The sequence below is a fragment of the Pituophis catenifer genome, unplaced genomic scaffold, assembly GCF_029215685.1.
Source record: "Pituophis catenifer annectens isolate HBS135680 unplaced genomic scaffold, rPitCat1.0.hap2 SCAF_13, whole genome shotgun sequence".
In the NCBI taxonomy this organism is placed as follows: Eukaryota; Metazoa; Chordata; class Lepidosauria; order Squamata; family Colubridae; genus Pituophis; species Pituophis catenifer.
The window spans coordinates 24,047,286-24,064,629 of NW_027256893.1; the positions used below are offsets into that span (position 1 = coordinate 24,047,286).

The 17,344-nt window shown below is 42.9% G+C and overlaps 1 protein-coding gene and 1 pseudogene across 1 annotated transcript; one reads left to right on the top strand and one right to left on the bottom strand.

Annotated features, from left to right (window-relative positions):
* Positions 1 to 2,345: 2,345 nt before the first annotated feature.
* LOC139323622 (dual specificity protein phosphatase 22-A-like) lies at positions 2,346 to 17,344 on the bottom strand. The gene is made up of 8 exons (XM_070953048.1): positions 17,280 to 17,344; positions 17,051 to 17,143; positions 15,837 to 15,870; positions 15,341 to 15,423; positions 11,708 to 11,757; positions 8,551 to 8,625; positions 7,717 to 7,888; positions 2,346 to 3,171 (listed from the first exon to the last, which is right to left on the bottom strand). The coding sequence occupies exons 2-8, from the start codon at positions 17,069 to 17,071 to the stop codon at positions 2,953 to 2,955; spliced, it is 654 nt and encodes a 217-aa protein (XP_070809149.1). The 5' UTR covers positions 17,072 to 17,143; positions 17,280 to 17,344; the 3' UTR covers positions 2,346 to 2,952.
* LOC139323623 (large ribosomal subunit protein eL30 pseudogene) lies at positions 11,116 to 11,471 on the top strand (annotated as a pseudogene).

Below are 17,344 nucleotides of genomic sequence, written 5' to 3' on the forward strand. Positions count from 1 at the left end.
CAAGGAATGTCATGAGGTGTCTGCCATCTATCAAATCTAAGGACCAACTGCCCTGAAATATTTTTTTCCTTCCCAGGGACACAGAAGCTAGGATCTCTCACCATCATCTTCATGTTTGATCAACCAGGTTTAACTTCCTTGTCTGGCTCCATTTCAGCCTTGGACTTCCGTCTGCAAATGAGGAGGGGGCGATGACCCCCTTTCAGTCAAATCTGCTCAGTGAGGGTCCTGATCTCAGAGCTTGGTTGTTTTCTTAAAGATGTTTCATTATCCAACAAGGGAACTTCCTTGGTGCTAGAAGGGAGTGGGGTATGTGGAGAGGAGGAGGAGGGAGGAGGAGGAGGAGGTGGTGCTGGCCTTTGGTACTCTTGGTTATTTTCTTGCACATTTTTCATTACCCAAACTGGGTAACTGTCAGGTTTCGATGTCATCTCAAATAAATTGCACTCCCAAAAAATTAATCTTTGCTGAAATATTCCATTTATTGAGTACGACAGATCTGGCCCCGACTTCGTCGTATCCGATACTAACCCTTTGACCCCCAAACCCTTCCCTTTCCGTTCCCCAATTCTCATCTTCTCATTGGCCATCTTCCAAGTCAGTCTCCCCAGCTTCTGACCTCACGCCACAGGAATGTTCTCCCCCCCCATCCCATCTCCTAGGGGATATTATCTACAGAGAAAATAAGCAGAGAAAAGTCAAGCCTCATCTTTTTATGGCAGCATCAGAATGCTGACAGTAACATCATGACTAGCACTAATGATGTTACCTATTTTGGGTAATGAAATATCTGCAAGGAAACGACCAAGCAATATTCTCCTTCATTGGAATCTGCTCAATCTTTGCAACAGACAAATGGTGAAAAAGGAAGTAATGTTCTCACAAGTCATCCAGGCTTGGGTAAAAATGTCTGCTCGTCTGTTTCTTGGAAATCCACAATTCATAGTTATCTCCTCTTCCTCCTGATTCCTGGAAACCCAAAGGATGGCTAATGATTGTTCCTATCCTGACACTCTGGTACTAAAGACCTTTCGCTTCAAAACTTCAAAATATTTATCCGGTTCAACATTGCTCATCTCTTAGCAAATGGTTTTAGAAACAGAGCTGGGGTATAGTTGGAGCAAACTGAATCGCTACTAGGAGTTGAAAAGAGATGGGGCTACAGCCATATGTTTTTCCACAAAGACCTTTCACTTCTCATCCAAGAAACTTTTTCAGTTCTGAAGAAGCTTCTGGGATGGGAAACTAACTGAAGGAGCTCCTTGGATGAGACGTGTCTTTGTGGAAAAAACAAAGAAAGTCTAGTTGCTTTTTGAAAAACGGCACTTTGGGGACATCCAGAGACCTTGCTCGGCTTCCTTCTTGGATGTCCATAGATAAAAAGTAACCTTTGAGATTTGATTTTTGAGTCTTGATGAGGGAGAACCCTCCAAGGCTCAAAACCCTATGTGGTTTTTCACCTCTGATTTTCCTACCCAGGCCCTTTCTCCCAGAAACACGGATTGTGCGCCCTGTGAGACAGCAACCAAATGGGAGATCTTTCAGGCAGGGATCGAGGAATCAAATGCTCTCACTTCAGCAACGTATCCTGCCGTAGCTTCGATCTGTTGGTAGCCCGGTTGTAAAAGTAATCTCTGCTTATCACATATCTACGATGATTTCCTGTTCCTACCAGAGGCAGCCTCTTTTCTCTTTCCGAGATGAGTTCCCATGTGGGCTTCCTGTGCCGTTTGCAGAAGAGCCAGACAAGCTGTCTGGGCTGCTTCTGAACTTCCCCCATAAGCCATTTTGACCCACCCCCAAAATTGCAGTTGCTTCTCCATTGAGGCTGCAGGCCAGGCTCCCAAGCAAAGGAGGCAAGGAGTTTGGCTTGGTGATTTGGGAAGACCGTTCTTGCACACAACTAACTAACTCACTGCTCAAGGTTGACTCAGCCTTCCATCCTTCCAAGGTCAGTAAAATGAGGAGCCAGATGATTGGGGGCAAGAGGCTGAACCACTTAGAGAAGGCTGTAAAGCACTGTGAAGTGGGATGTAAGTCTAAGTGCTATTGCAACTTATCTAAAATGGATAATGATACAGTAGATTAATTGAAAAGGTGGAGCTTCTGTAAAAAAAAAAAATCTTGCCCATAGATCCCAAGTGTTGATGGCAAAATGGGGCTCCCTTCCCTAGTTAAAAGTTTGTGGGACCTGATGGTGAATGTGTGAAGGTTGCAGACCCAGATTCGTGTAAGGGCTTCTTTTGAACATGTGTGTGAAAATCCCTTTAAGCAGTATCACGAAAAGAAATTTAGGGCAATCCGATAACATGATAGATCCCTAGATATTCAGTAGAGAGTTGCAGGCTTATGTTGTTGGGTATTATTATTGTTCATGTAAACATCATACTGATTTGCATTATTTAAGTTCATTGGTGGCTTATCTTAGTAATGTTCCCATCACAGCGCATCTAATTTGGGGCACTAATTCAAACAACAGTCGAAGCAGACGTAATAAAATCTGTTTCTCAAAAGCTGAAATCACTCCCAATTCTAAGGATTATTACTAATAAAAAAAAATCACCTGTTTCCAAAGATACATGCTCCTGCTAACCATATTCATCACTCCTATTCAAATCAAGTGTTCTCCATGTCATCTTTGAGAACAAATCCCAAAAATAATTTTCAAGATCTTTTGCATCTTCTCAGCCAGCAAGACACTTGGGATAATTGCACACCCATCTCGTTGAAACTGTTTAAATGACCCAATTTTTTTCTTCTTGACATGGGCAGCCTCCAAATGGGAGAGCAAGAGGCACTTAAGTTGACCTTTGGAGAAGTCCACTGTTGCAGCCCAACCCACAAGGAGTCTGAACACACTCAAGGAAGGACCAGAAAGGAAGGGCCTACAACACCCTCTGCATATCGATCAAAAGAAGAAGCTAAAAAGGTTCTTTCCAAATGCTCCTCCAGTTATCGGTTGGTTCCTTGGTGGTGGCCGCTGTTGCTGCTGTCACCATATCTGGTGTGTGGCTCGTGGTTGTCTGGGCTTGGAGCCCTGTTCCATTTGGTTTCTCCGAGTCCTATTTGTGGCTCATTGACTTTCTCTTCTTTGGGGGAGAGTAACCGCTGTAGCTCCTCTTGGTCAGGGAGAGGGTTCTTGCCATACTCCATCTGGACCCAGTTTCGGTACTGCCAAGACAAAATTCCAGAGGAGCTATCAAATGAGAAGGTTGGGCCAACATACAGAGAATACATAGAGTGAAAGGTCAGTCAACAGGCTATGGTCAACTCAAGGAGAAAATGTTGTCTTAGAAGACAGATATGGGTCACCTAAGACTCATACTCCCTATGTAGACATACACAATGTCTATGTCAGGGGTCTTCTCCATGATCCATGGACCTCCATAGACATCCAACACAATCATTTCCTTCCAGAACTAAAGTTCTATTAGTCCTCTTAAACAAGATCTAAGTTGGAAGTAGAGCATAGAGCATAGAATAATAGGGCTGGAAGGAAGCTTGGAGGTCTTCTAATTCAACTTCCTGCTCAAGCAGAAGACCCTATATCATTCAAGACAGGTGGCTCTCCAAAGTTTCCTTGATAACCTCCAGTGATGGAGCACCCATAATTCCAGAGGCAAGCTCTTCCACTGTTTGTTCTCACTATCTGGAAATTTCTCCTTAATTCTAAGTTGGGTCTCTCTTTAATGATCTTCCAACCTGTTACTTCTCCTCCTTGGTGCTTTGGAAAACAGGACGACCCCCTCCTCTCTGTGACAGCCCCTCAAGTACTGGAAGACAGTTATCATGTCACCCTCTAGTCTTTCTCTTCACTAGACTAGACACAACCTAATTCCTTCATTCACTCAATGCACGGTTTAGCCTCAGGCCATCTTGGTTGCTCTTCTTGAATAAAGTAACTTTAATCAACTGCTCCCAAGTAAAAAAAATAACATGCAATCCCAGAAGCCCAATGCAGTTCCAGGATCATCACCAAATTTCACCACTACCCCGGAAGAGCCTTTGGCAAGTCTTAATTTCAACCCAGAGAGCAGCAAAATACCCTTGTCACTTTCATAAAGCCACGTGAGGAAAGCACGAGGAAAGCATCAAAACGTCAGTGAGAAAAGGACTTTCACCAGCACCAATTAGAGCTGGCTGTGAATTCCATTCATAGCAGCCTTTAAGGTCCCCTGAGCATTAATTTCCACAAGTGGGCTCTGGCTAGTTTTGGGGGACTTCCAGTGGGAATTTTTAAAACATTTTTGCCTCTCCTGACATACCTCCTCTTCGGGTGGCGGAGCCCACCCACCCGCCCACCCGCTCCCCACCCCCACCCGCCTGAAACCAGCCACACATCGTTTTGAAACAGGAAACAATAGTGACATTTCACTACCATTCTCGGGGCTATGAACAAGACCCAAAGCTCACTTGATTTTTCTTAATACTGCCATGCTGTTCGAATAAAGCCGCATCTAGGTGCTTAATTAAGATTCTCAAAGCCTTTAGCTCCACTCTCTGGTTTCACACGGGGCCAGCATAAAAATTGGACTTTAAAAAGAAAAAAGAAAAAAAAGGAAAGTGTTTTGTTTTTTTTTTCATTTCCCTTTCCCACTCTTCAAATTCTGCTCACACAACCTTCTTCGGCCTCAGATCTGCAAGCGCATAATTTGCTAGAGATTTTTGAGGGGCTGCTCCGAACTGTTACTGATCGAACAACATAACAGGAAATTTGGCTTTCTGTGCAAATCAATGTTAGCAGAAAAAGCACACATATAAAATATATAAACACCCCTATATATATATATATTTCTCTCTCTCCCCCCCCATCCCTCCCTATTTCTCTATCCCTCATCCCTCCAGCATCTATCTATCTATCTATCTATCTATCTATCTATCTATCTATCTATCTATTTATCTATCTATGTTCTTTAATAAATCATATGATTTGCAACAATGCTCATTTGGGGATTTCCAAAAGAAAACTTTTTTTCACCTTGTGCATAATGAATTAATTAATGTTTTAGCTATTCTAGGAACACCAAATGGTGTCCTTTTCTTTTTCTTTTTTTTAAAGTTCTATAATGAAGGGAAAAAAATAGTATACTAGGTAGAAGAATGAGAAATATTTTCATTAACTTCCTGCCAGGCGCAAAAGATCAGGGTCCACCCATGAAGGTCCAATTAAACAGATTGACGAGCCCCGGATGGGTCTCACCATTGTTGGGGAGGAAGATTTATTGCAAAACAGTCTCTCCACAGGAACCTTCTCAACTAACCGTTAGCACTTCCTAGGGTGTTAGATGAGGGTCATGGAATTGAATTTAGTTCGCTTGTGGTTACGTAGGGATTCTAGGCTGCTCCCCCTTTTAACTCCGCCTCCAGTTTTGCCAATACTTCCCCTACTCTCCCTAAGTAGACATTTAAGGGAGGCTCTAATGCTTTGGTTTTCAGAAGTGGGGCTGATTAAGCATCTGAGATCAGTGGACCTAGAAAAATGAAAAATCAGGGTGGGGGAGTGATATGTCACCCACTGCTACAGAATATGGTCAAAAAAAGTCAAGATGTCAATCACAATAATGGGATCAAGCTGCATCTGGTTTTATGTCTGTCGCATATCTTGGCTTTTTGACCACACGAGCACCTGATTTGCAGCCCATCCTGCACAGATAAGCTACCCGGAAAATGATGAATCTGAAGTATATATATTCATTTCAGAGAATCAATGCGAAAGAGAAACCAATATTTCATTCAGTTTCAAAGTCAGGGGAATGGAAGAGCCCCAAATCAGCCTTGTGGTTGTGACTCTAAAGGTCAACCTGGAGCTCACGATCTTACTGTTCGTTGTCTTCCGGGAAGCCCTCTCCACAAGGCATGGCAAGAAGTCAACACTTATTCAGAGGTAGACTGCCTCTAAAAGGAGCAATTCTACTTCGGTACCACAATATATCGATAGCTCTGGCCTGCTCCTTTTCTGTGAATGTATTAAATCCCCCCTTAGATATTTTTAGATATTTTTAACTGTAAATTGATTTTAGTTGGGGTGTTTTAAATTTATTGGGCCAAAAATTTGTTTAATTCTTTTAAAAATTTTAAATTTTGTATCTGATGTTTTATTCTTGGCTGTTCACCGCCCTGAGTCCAGCAAGAGAAGGGCGGTATAAAAATTTAATAAAATAAAATAAAATAAATAAATGAAATAAATCACTGTCACTCACCCTTCTCCTAATTATCAAAAATCAGGAGCCTGGTGGAGACCTATCGGACTAACAAGTTTTATAAAAAGATTATTCATCAATGAATAACATTATCTGATTTTTTTTTAAAAAAACACTATTTAGTAGAGGGGTCTCCAATCTTGGCCATTTTTGGACCTGTGGACTTCAGCTCCCAAAATTCCCAGCCAGCCTACAGGTCTTAAAACGGCCAAGGTTGGACACCCTTAGTACTTAGCAAGGATGTGCTGCACCTTAAAAAACCCTGCTCAAATATTCAAAAATCCAGAAAATTTTGAGTTTAGAGGCTACACCTGCCGGATGGAAAACATGAGGGACCAAAAAGGAGGCTCTGTCTTCCTTTATTGGGTGTCTGGTGGTCTCAGTTACAGCCTGCAAACAGGCATTTATTCCCACGTCCAATGCCTCGTTTTAAAGGCAGAAAATTACACGTTGGTAGGATGGATGAGTGGTGGTCCCTGCCTCAAGGCCTCCAGTCACTCTCCTGGTGGGAATGTTGTGCCCACTGATGCCACAGCCCAGGTTCCACATCTGGGATCTTTCTTGGGGGGGGGTGACATTTTAGCTGTTGGGGGGGGAATCCCAAGCTCGGTACTTCTGCAACAGTTGAACGTTTTCTCTGAAGAATTGATTGTTTTGTTTTGTTTTTTGCACTGTAATTCTCAGCTCCTGTTCCAATTGATCTCATCCCACTTCAAGCAGAGTATTTTTCTCAGAACGTCCTGATTTCAGTTAGGGGGAAAAAGGAAGTGAGCCCAGAGTAAATTCACTTGGCCTGGGGGAAACCAGAGCTGCCATTCTTGGTGTGGTAAGATATTAAAAGATTTTGAGTTATGGGGACCTGGATAGAAGGGCCAAAAAAAAAAAAAAAAAGTCAAGATGACAACCAAATCTGTGCAATGGAATGAATCCCTGGCATATTTTTTTTTACCTGCGTTGCACCCACAATGTACATTGAAACGGTTGTAGCGTTGACTGCAATCAAAAATCAAGGTTCCATATTAGCTTACAAGGTTCCTGCTGAGTTCCGTGTTTTGATAAGAACAACGGACCAACCAGCTGGGAAATTCTCTCTGGGATGCAAGGACTAAGGTGACCCATACGAAGAAGGGACTGAAGCTTGTAGGATGTGGTCTTCTTGGCCCTCAACCAGCCCTTAGAGACCCCCTGGTTACAAACATGTGAAAAAGGCACATCAAACATGTGCGATACAAGATCATGGCATTACACTGAGCATATGACTCCGTGCGGTAATTGTTTCACGCCTGTCGTACCAATTCATGTTTTTGCCTCACCCGTTTCCCCAAAAGCCTTCCTAAGCATTAACTTGGTCACCTTTGGTGACACGGGCAGCTATATAAATTTGATCAATAAATAATAATAATAAAGGTAAGTAATTAATAAAAGCAAATTAAGTGCTACTTAGGAGGACACAAGCATGCAAAGATTTGCCCACAATGACTCCGGGGTCAAACAAAGAGCCCTTGTGATGCCTTACCTCCTGCAGTAACGTAGCTTCGTACTCCTGAAGCTGCTTCTGAAACCCAAAGTTGGGGCTCACGTAGGAACGGACAACTTTGGCAGCGGCCAAACATTCTTTCCAGCCAAAGTGGGTTACCGTCATTAGGTAGGCCACCAAAATCGTGGTGCTGCGAGAAACTCCCGCTAAGCTATGTTGACAGAAAGGAGAAGCGACAGTCTTCATTTTACTCGGATGTGGAAAATATTCACTACCGACTTGGGATCTGCAAGAGTTTCTTACTAAGACAAAGTAAAATGGTCAACTTGTAACTGTCCATCATCACCTAAAACCATTCTTTTATAATCATGGCTTGTTTAACCTGCCAAAATTAACTGGATTCAACTAAATAATCAAGACACAAAATGGGAAGCAGCGAGATGAAATGGTTAAGGCAGGGGTCTCCAACCTTAGCAACTTTAAGACATGTGGAAGTTACCATGGTTGGAGACCCCTGGGTTAAGATGTCTTGTGAGGCTTGAGAAGACTTGGCTTCAAGTCCATCCTCATCTATGGACATGCACTGGCGATCTTTTGGGGCAGATCTGGAAATCCAATTTTTCCATAAACAACATAACTAGATCAGGGTTTTCAAACTTGACAACGCTAAGATTTGTGGACTTCAACTCCTAGAATTCCCCAGCTAGCAGTTGTGAACTTGGTCAACTCTTAAAATTCCCCTGCCACATTTCACCATGGCCACCACTATAATGCTTCTTAGGAAAGCCACAAGATTTAAAGGTATGTTTATTTGCAGATATTTAAACTCCCAGAGTTTCCAGGGAAAATAACAAAAAAGGCAGGACTACATACCAGTGAATGAGACAGCTTCCACCATGCAGTCTACATTCATGAATAAAACTGATGCACTCTTTAAAATGTTGTATTCTGGAATGGAGAGAAGAAAGAAACACCACTTGCTTTGGGACTCTGACTAAACAGTTCTCTTGACTAGCAAGCCAGAATTCAAGAAAGAAAATTAAATACGCTACTGGTGTTCCTCATGACAACACAAGATCTTGGGTGATGTTCTCCTGGGATTAAGATCCTTCCAGGAGCCATCCTCCTCCCTCCCAACCCCCTTATGTTTGGAGCAGAAACAGGCTGAGGGTCCCAAATGCTGCCATTAATCTGTGGTGTTGGGGTCAGTCCATGCCACCTCGTTCTCAACTATCTTCTTGGAAAACACTTTCAAAGTTCATTGGAGATTGTGAAATCTGGACTCCAAAACAGAGTGCAAAAAATAGGCACTTCAGAACAGAGTTTCCTTCCTTTGGCCCACTGCGGGGAGGCGTGTTGTGATTGCACAAAAAAGATGGAGGGAAGGGGGAGGAGTAAATAACCACCCAATTTTGCTGAAGAAGGATATTCTCACCCAAAATAATTTTTTCAGAGGGAATATTTAGCTCACAGGAGAAGATGCTTGCAAAAACGCTTCCATCTTTGGCTTCAAACGTTCGAAAGATGTTGAATTCAAAATTCAAAAACGGAAAAAAATCAAAACTGAAAAAAAAAAATCAAAACATGTTGGCAATAACTTCTCAAAGCAAAACCAACACTCCGCTACAGCAGCACATAAATTTATCACATGGGTATTAACTAAGTACGGTAGCCATGCTCTTATAACAGGAACACAAGATATTTGTACTATTTGTGGAAAAACCAGACGTTCAGGAACTGTTTGGGTGATCAATAAAACTGCGGCTGCTGATTTCATGTAATTATTTATTTATTATTTCAATTGCAATTAAATTAGCACACTTTTCTGTCTGCAAACCTGTATGGGTTGAAGCCACAACTTTGTGCATTTTTCAAACCTTTTCTGCCTACCCACTGGTTCAGACGGCAGGGGTCAGCGTAGCCTGCCCATCATCTGAATGTGTCACCCATTTTATTTACTTACTTACTTACTTACTTACTTACTTACTTACTTACTTACTTACTTATTTATTTATTTATTTATTGGTTCAATTTATATGCCGCCCTTTTCCGGAGACTCAGGGCGGCTTACAATGTGTTAAGCAATAGCCTTCATACTTTTGTATATACCTGCTTAGTAGGGCTTTTGGCTCCCCTATTTTCCTATCAATGCTACCACCTCTTTTTATTCAAGGATCTCATCTGGTCAATCACTTTATTTTCTAGCAGAATAACAGAATTGGAAAGGACCTTGGAGGTCTTCTAGTCCAACCGCCTGCTCAAGCAGGAAACCCTACACCACTTCAGACAATTGGTTGTCCAACATCTTCTTAAAAACTTCCAGTGTTTTTAAGCACCACAACTTCTGGAGGCAAGTTGTTCCACTGATTAATTGTTCTCACTGTCAGGAAATTTCTCCTTAGTTCTAAGTTGCTTCTCTCCTTGATTACTTTCCATCCATTGCTTCTTGTCTTGCCTTCGGGTGCTTTGGAGAATAGCTTGACTCCCTCTTCTTTGTGGCGGCCCCTGAGATATTGGAAGATGCTATCACGTCTCCCCTAGTCTTTCTTTTCTCTAGACTAGCCAAATCCTGCAACCGTTCTTCATATGTTTTAGCCTCCAGTCCCCTAATCATCTTTGTTGCTCTTCTCTGCACTCTTTCTAGAGTCTCAACATCTTTTTCATATCATGGTGATCAAAACTGGATGCAATATTCTAAGTGCGATCTTACCAAAACATTATAAAGTGGTACTAACTCTTCGCATGATCTTGATTCTATCCCTCTCTTAATGCAACCAAGGACTGCATTGGCTTTTTTGGCAGCTGCAGCGCACTGCTGACTCATATTTAAGTGATTGTCCACTAGGACTTCAAAATCCCTCTAGCAGTTGCTAATATTGAACCAGGTACCAGCCAACTTCTATAATTGTGCACTTGGTTTTTCTTAAAAAGCCAACTTGATTTCCCCTGCTTTTTTTTTTTTTTTTTTAATTTGATTTATATGCCGCCCTTCTCCGGAGACTCAGGGCGGCTTACAATGCGTTAAGCAATAGCCTTCATCCTTTTGTATATTTTATACTAAGTCAGCTTATTGCCCCCACAAACTGGGTCCTCATTTCACCTACCTTAGAAAGGATGGAAGGCTGAGTCAACCTTGAGCCTTGGCGAGATTCGAACCAGCAGAAATTGCAGGCAGCTGTGTTAATGACAGGGTGCACTAAACCCCTGTACTATCAAGGCCCTTTGTACTTGCTTGTACAAGTAGCCCGGACTTTCCTTGGAGGATATTCACAAGTAAAATGAAACACTTGGAAATGTATTGATTTGGGTAGTAGGTAGCAGCTTTGATTCAGCATTGAAGAAATGATTGTTATTTAGCGTATGATGAGAACATGAATAGAAGAGAAGTAAACATAGACACACATGACAATCAGAGGTGCATTAAAAAAGATCAAAGAAATGATCAAATCAAAGAAAAGAAAATCAAAGTCTTTAGAATCCCTAAACTCTAGACTTCAGCTGGTTATGAAAAGTAGTAAATATGCACTTGGAGATAAAGAAACTCTGAAAATGATTCCGCAGGGCAAAGCTCCGTTGGTTATCCTAGCCAATAACTGTCCTGCTTTGAGAAAATCAGAAATTGAGTACTGTGCTATGTTGGCCAAAACTGGTGTGCATCACTACAGCAGCAACAATATTGAACTGGGAACAGCTTGTGGGAAGTACTACAGAGTATGTACTGTATACTTGCTCTAATTCACCCAGGTGACTCTGACATCATTAGAAGCATGCCGGAATAAACCAGTGAGAAGTAAAATTAATAAACTTTAAATTTTGTGTAATAATAATCATTTTAAAAAAGAAATGGAAGGATGAGAACAGCTTGTGTGTTCCGTGTTGTGAAAATAAGGCCATGAGTTAGAACACTGCCGTGAATGGTGTTACTGTCCTATCTTGCTTTCTCGTCTCAAAAACCCATTATTTCTGAAACGATATTTTTTTTACCCTCCGTTACCCTCACAGCACGTGGAACAATTTTGAAAGAACTTACAAGTTTTGATTCGAGGAGTCTGAGGCTGAAATGCAGAGGTAGGTCATGCCCTGAAATTCAAAAGAGAAAGTTTACGGAGATCTATCCGTGATTCAGATAAACATCGACAGGAAGAGGCTTTATCGATTTAAATGAGGAAGTGCCATGATTGTTGTGGTACTCAACAGCCAAACCTCTTCGCTGCAATTCTAAGACAGTTTTGACTCAAAGCATTGATATCTTCTGGGGGAGCCACCTGCATTTGATGTGATCTCAGTGTATTTTATTATTATTATTTTGCTTTGTTTAAGTTAAGTTGCCAACAATCCATTCAGAAATTCTAGCTGCCTTGCTGAATGAGGAGAAAGAGAAAGCTTCAGAAAGAGACAGGATGGTTTCCTACTTTCGACTCTGTCTCCATCCTGTTTCTTTTGGTTCCTCGCTGGTCTTGAACTGAAAGAAAAAAAAGGTCCATCCAAATCACTATCGTTACTGAGGTCCTTGCCAATTTGGTGCTCCTAAATATAATTATCATTTTGGAAAAAGAGTCTCAGGACAAAGGGATCTGTGGGAACCAAGGTTGTGGGGAAGGGGAGAAGCCAGAAGTCCTGACTTCTTCTCTTTGTTGGGTTTTACTTGAACAAAAATCTTTCACTGCACCTTCTGGATTACAGGCAGTTCTCAGTTTACAAATCATTTAGGGTTGCAACAACCCCCCCCCCCCCAAAAAAAAGAATTTTGACTGTTTTTCACACTTAGAATAACAGAGTTGGAAGGGATCTTGGAGGTCTTCTAGTCCAACCCTCTGCTTAGGCAGGAAACCCTACACCACTTCAAACAAATGGTTATCCAACATCTTCTTAAAAACTTCCAGTGTTAGAGTATTCACAACTTCTGGAGGCAAGTTGTTCCACTGATTAATTGTTGTAACTGTCAGGAAATTTCTCCTTAGTTCTAGGGTCCTTCTCTCTTTAATTAGTTTCCACCCATTGCTTCTTGCCTTCATGTGCTTTGGAGAATAGCTTGATCCCCTCTTCTTTGTGGCTATTGTGAGATATCGGAAGACTGCTATCATGCCTCCCCTAGTCCTTCTTTTCATCAGACTAGACATACCCAATTCCAGCAACCGTTCGTCATATGTTTTAGCCTCCAGTCCCCTCATCATTTTTATTTTTGCATTTCTCTGCATTCTTTGTAGAGTCTTAAGAACCATTGCAGTGTTTTAGCCACGTGATCAAAATTTGGGCACTGATAGGTGGCAGTGATTCGCTTAACAACTGTGGCTAAAAAAGGTCATAAAATGGGGCACAATTCGCTTCACAACCATCTCGCTTAGCAATGGACATTTGGGGTAACAATTGTTCTTGTGAGCAGAGAGCTACCTGTAGTTACAATTTCAGGAAATTTGCCCACAGGGCGGGGGTGTTAATGACTTTGGGACCGAATTAGCTCATTTTCTGAGTTTGCATATTGAACTACCAGCTCACCAAACCACAAGCTAGGTTCCCACAGCATGTTGTCAACCAGGAAAAGGACCTGGCCAAGGTGAACTCTGAGCAAACCTGATTCTTTTGTACCAATGTAGCTACTAAGTTTTTGCCTGACCTGGGTTAGTGTGTGGTGTGGCCACAGCCACACACCTTTTGCTGAGTAAGACAGGAGCTAGGCTGGGAAAAACTGAGATCCTACATCTGGGTCAATGTATGTATTAGTCATCAAATATATCTCTTGGATTTCCTCTAAGAACTGGAGGCTCTGTGTGTCCCATTTTAGTCATAGTATAACTGCCCTGAACAGTTGGTTGGGTACAGAGAGAGGATCTGGCCTGCCCAACCATAGAACCAGGCAACTACAGGACTTGAGAGAGATAAGGGCACCGTGAGAAAGGAACATCAGAGATCTAAAATGTCCTTGGCTAAACTTTGTATTTTCTTCACTTGGTTCAGTACAAGTTCTGATGAAACAAGAGAGGAAGCACAGAAAGAGAGATAAAATCTCTTCCAAATGGAGCCCAGCTCCTGGAGACTCCATAAACACATCCATGATGGCTTCTTGGCAGCAGAACATAAATGGTTTGTCATTGTTTTCTTCCAGGCTGTCCCACATCTCTGACCCTTCCTGGCATCTTTCATCACAACCTAATCAGGTTTAATCCTCTTTGATTTCCCAGTCCAGAAGGAAAACCTTGTGTGGCCACCAAGGGATTGTAAAAGAGGATCCAGAGCTGGGATGAATAGCTGCCTCAGAAGAGGATGCAGCTTCAGGACAGAGTCTGGCCTTTCACAGAGAAGTTTCCAAGTTCACGGCCAGCATTCAAATCTCCAGCTCAGCGGTTTGGGGAGAAGAGATGAGAGGCTGAATAGCAACTGCTAAGCCGGGATACACAACGCAGGGCTAAAAATGTCAGCGGTAAAATAGTTCCCTCTCTTCAGAAAGAAAACAAGAGAGACGCACATTACTTAAAACATGGAAATGCAAATCTAAGGAGCTTTGGTGGGGTATATTGCAAGTTAGGCACAACAGCAAAATCAGCCAAGCATTTTAGAACCTCCTCTCCCTCACAGCCCACCCACCTTCCGGAGGAGGAGGAGGAGGAGGAGGAGGAGGAGGAGGAGGAGGAGGAGGAGGAAGCAGCCACCCTCTTTTGCCCCCAGTAGAATGAACCCAATGCCTGGGAACCACAGCTTGTCTCGGCATTTCTTTCTCTGTGCCCTGGGATTGCCATATTACTCAATACATTCATGTGTTTCCGGTTCCTCTTCTTTTCTTCTTTCCACTCTTCTGCCTTCCTACTCCATCCTGTTGTAAGGCTGGTGGATGGGCCATCTGCCTGCTGAAATCTGCCAGGCCTCATCCTTGCGTTGCCATTCTTCGCCCGTCTTCACCTAACCCACACACACCCACGCTCCCTTCTTTCAAGGTGGGAATTTTGGACCAGATGATAAGACAACGCTCACCATGGTTTTAATGCAATGCAGCAAATCAAACAATTGCCAGTTTGTGAAGAGGAATTTGTGAGCAGGTTCTTTCTGATCCCAATCTTTCCCAAACCAGTGATGGCCACACAGTCATGTTGCCTCCAGCAGAAGGGAGACACGGTCGAATTCACCTAAAGGACTGGATGAGTTAACTTTAAACCCTACAAACCAGTTAAGGAGGAACCAGATTTGGTCAACTGCTCAAGGTGTCAGAATAGGAGCTAAGAAAACTGAATTGTAGTCCCACCTCAAGGCCTGAAAAACCAGATGAGGGATAGATTGTCACGGAGAAGATCTACAGTGTCTAAGGATCAAAAATGACTGGATGGTACATAATCAATCAGTCCTGTTTTAGGCTTAAAAGCAGGCCCGGTCTCTGTAGGCCAGCCCCTCTCTCTCAGCCCTAGGAATAAAGCAATGGCAACCCAAAAAACATTACCAAGAAAACTGCATTGAGTTTCATTCTTTTTGGGAGAATGAATATGATTCATTCAGACTTGTGTGGGTCTGCTGCCCTCCATCGGTTACCGTAAGTTATGACGTCTGTTTTCTGTGTAGACGGATGGACGGCAACTCTAAGGAAAGAGCCCTTCAACCACTTTGGAGCTGTGAGTCTGAAATTTGCAGGACCGTCTCCCCTCCCCAAAATGGCTCACAAGGGGTTTGCTATACTCACTTCCAGCAGAGGCTTGGCATTGTTGTGCACCGAAAGAATGTGGGTGATCCCATGTTTTGTCAAGGTCTCTTTGTCTTCGGCATCTGCAAAGCATCAAATGTTTCTGAGATCCAGAATGAACAAATGGATTGCCTTTGATGTGGACTTCATACTCGGAGAAGCCACAGCAACACGGTTATATGATGGGGGAGGGGCTAGTGTGCCTCCAAGGAAGTTCTGAAGATCTTCAGGAGATGCCCTGCAACTATTCAGGGCTATTGCCCCCCATAAAAAGAGACAGAGTTCCGATTTCAATTCTGCAGCTGCCATCTGGATTTTGTTCATCATATCCTGTGGACATTCCTGCAACTGTTGTTATCTCAATGGTGCTATGGATCATTACCCTGGTTCATTCCAGGCCTATTTTACTAGGCTAGATCAAGGGAGGGGAGGAGCAGAATTCCATAACACTAATCATCACCAACATCTCCAAGAATAAAGTACTGAAAAAACTTACCACTGATGCTCCCGAGGTAGAGGCCCTCAACCACCTAAGGAGACACCAAGAAAGAACATGAATGCATTGTCTCCCATGCCAGAGCAAAAAAATGACTTTCTTGAGTAATGTGTCATGGAAAGGAGCTGTTTTACTCCATCCTACACTCCCCACACAAGGTCTTACATCCAGGGCACCCCATTTTCAGAAAGCTTCAGAGAAACTGAAACAGATGTAGAGAATGCCAACACACTCTGGTGGCACCTTTCCCAACAAGCAAATGTACTCAAAGACGGAAGCTTTTGTGAGGTGCATCTGCCTTCATCGGATGCGTAAATGATGGAGGGTTTAAACTGAGGTGAGGTGGGGAGAAGAGAAGGGAAGATGGTTGGTTACACAGATGCATCAGAGTTTATATATCTTATCAATCAATAATTGTAGAGTGTGGGGAAAGTTAAACATATATATATATATATATATATGAGTTGGGTTGATGCATCCCTGGAATGACGAACAGTCAAAGGGATCTTGCAGGAAAATCCGCCTTGCTGATTGGTTGAGAACAATCTGCTCTCTTCTTTTATTTCAACTCAGAGCGGAGAGAAATTTGAGACCCTCCCTCGATCTGAGTCAGGAAGTCTAATTATACTTCAGTGAAACGATGACTTTCCCCGTTGTTTAGAGACACAAGTTGTAAACAAACCTCCTGCTAGGCAGATAGTTGCGTAAAAAAAAAAAAAAAGAAAGTGATTGCTTCCTTCTTTTTCTTTTAAGCTCTGCTGAACGTTTTGGGGTGGGGCGGGGAGGGGAAACCCCCCCCCCCACCAAACAATTTCTTCTTCTATCTCTTCGTGGACCTTCAACTGCAGATACCAAATTTGAATCAGTTCCTGCATGTTTATTCGTTCAGATATTGCATGATAGCACCCATATGTAAGACTGTTGTTTCTCAAGCTGGAGAACATGAAGATGGGTGGACTTCAGCTCCAGGGTTTTCCAGCCTACTGATGTAAGAGACAAAGTTGATGCACTGATGCATGGACCAAGATGGATGGAGAAAAGCTGGATGACAGAAGAACCATGCAAGATAGTCATGTTCCACTCCTGTTCCTCCTCTCTTCCCTTCCAGCTCCTGCTTATTGTTTTAAATGACCCCCCCCTTTTCTGCAACCGAGCCATTCTGCACCCACCCACACCTTCTTGGGGCCCCTTTCTACGAAACTCTAGCATTCTACCTTACTCATGCCGATCCCCATGACAACTCTTCGTTCTTTGGCGGGCCAGCAAAGGCAACTTTCACTCCGTGTATCCCCTTGGTCTCCGAGACCCTACAAAGCAAAAACAGATGACACCAAACCAGAGAAAATGTTCATGCGCCGGAGGCTTACTACCCAGCTGCACCCTATTTCAAGGAAGGAGTGAGTTGTGTGTCCAAAGGGTGTGTTTGTCAAAGGAGAAGCAAACCTGGGAATGAGGAAGAATGCAGGGAACCGAGAAGCTGGCAATGTCTCCTTCCACTCCCTCCGACT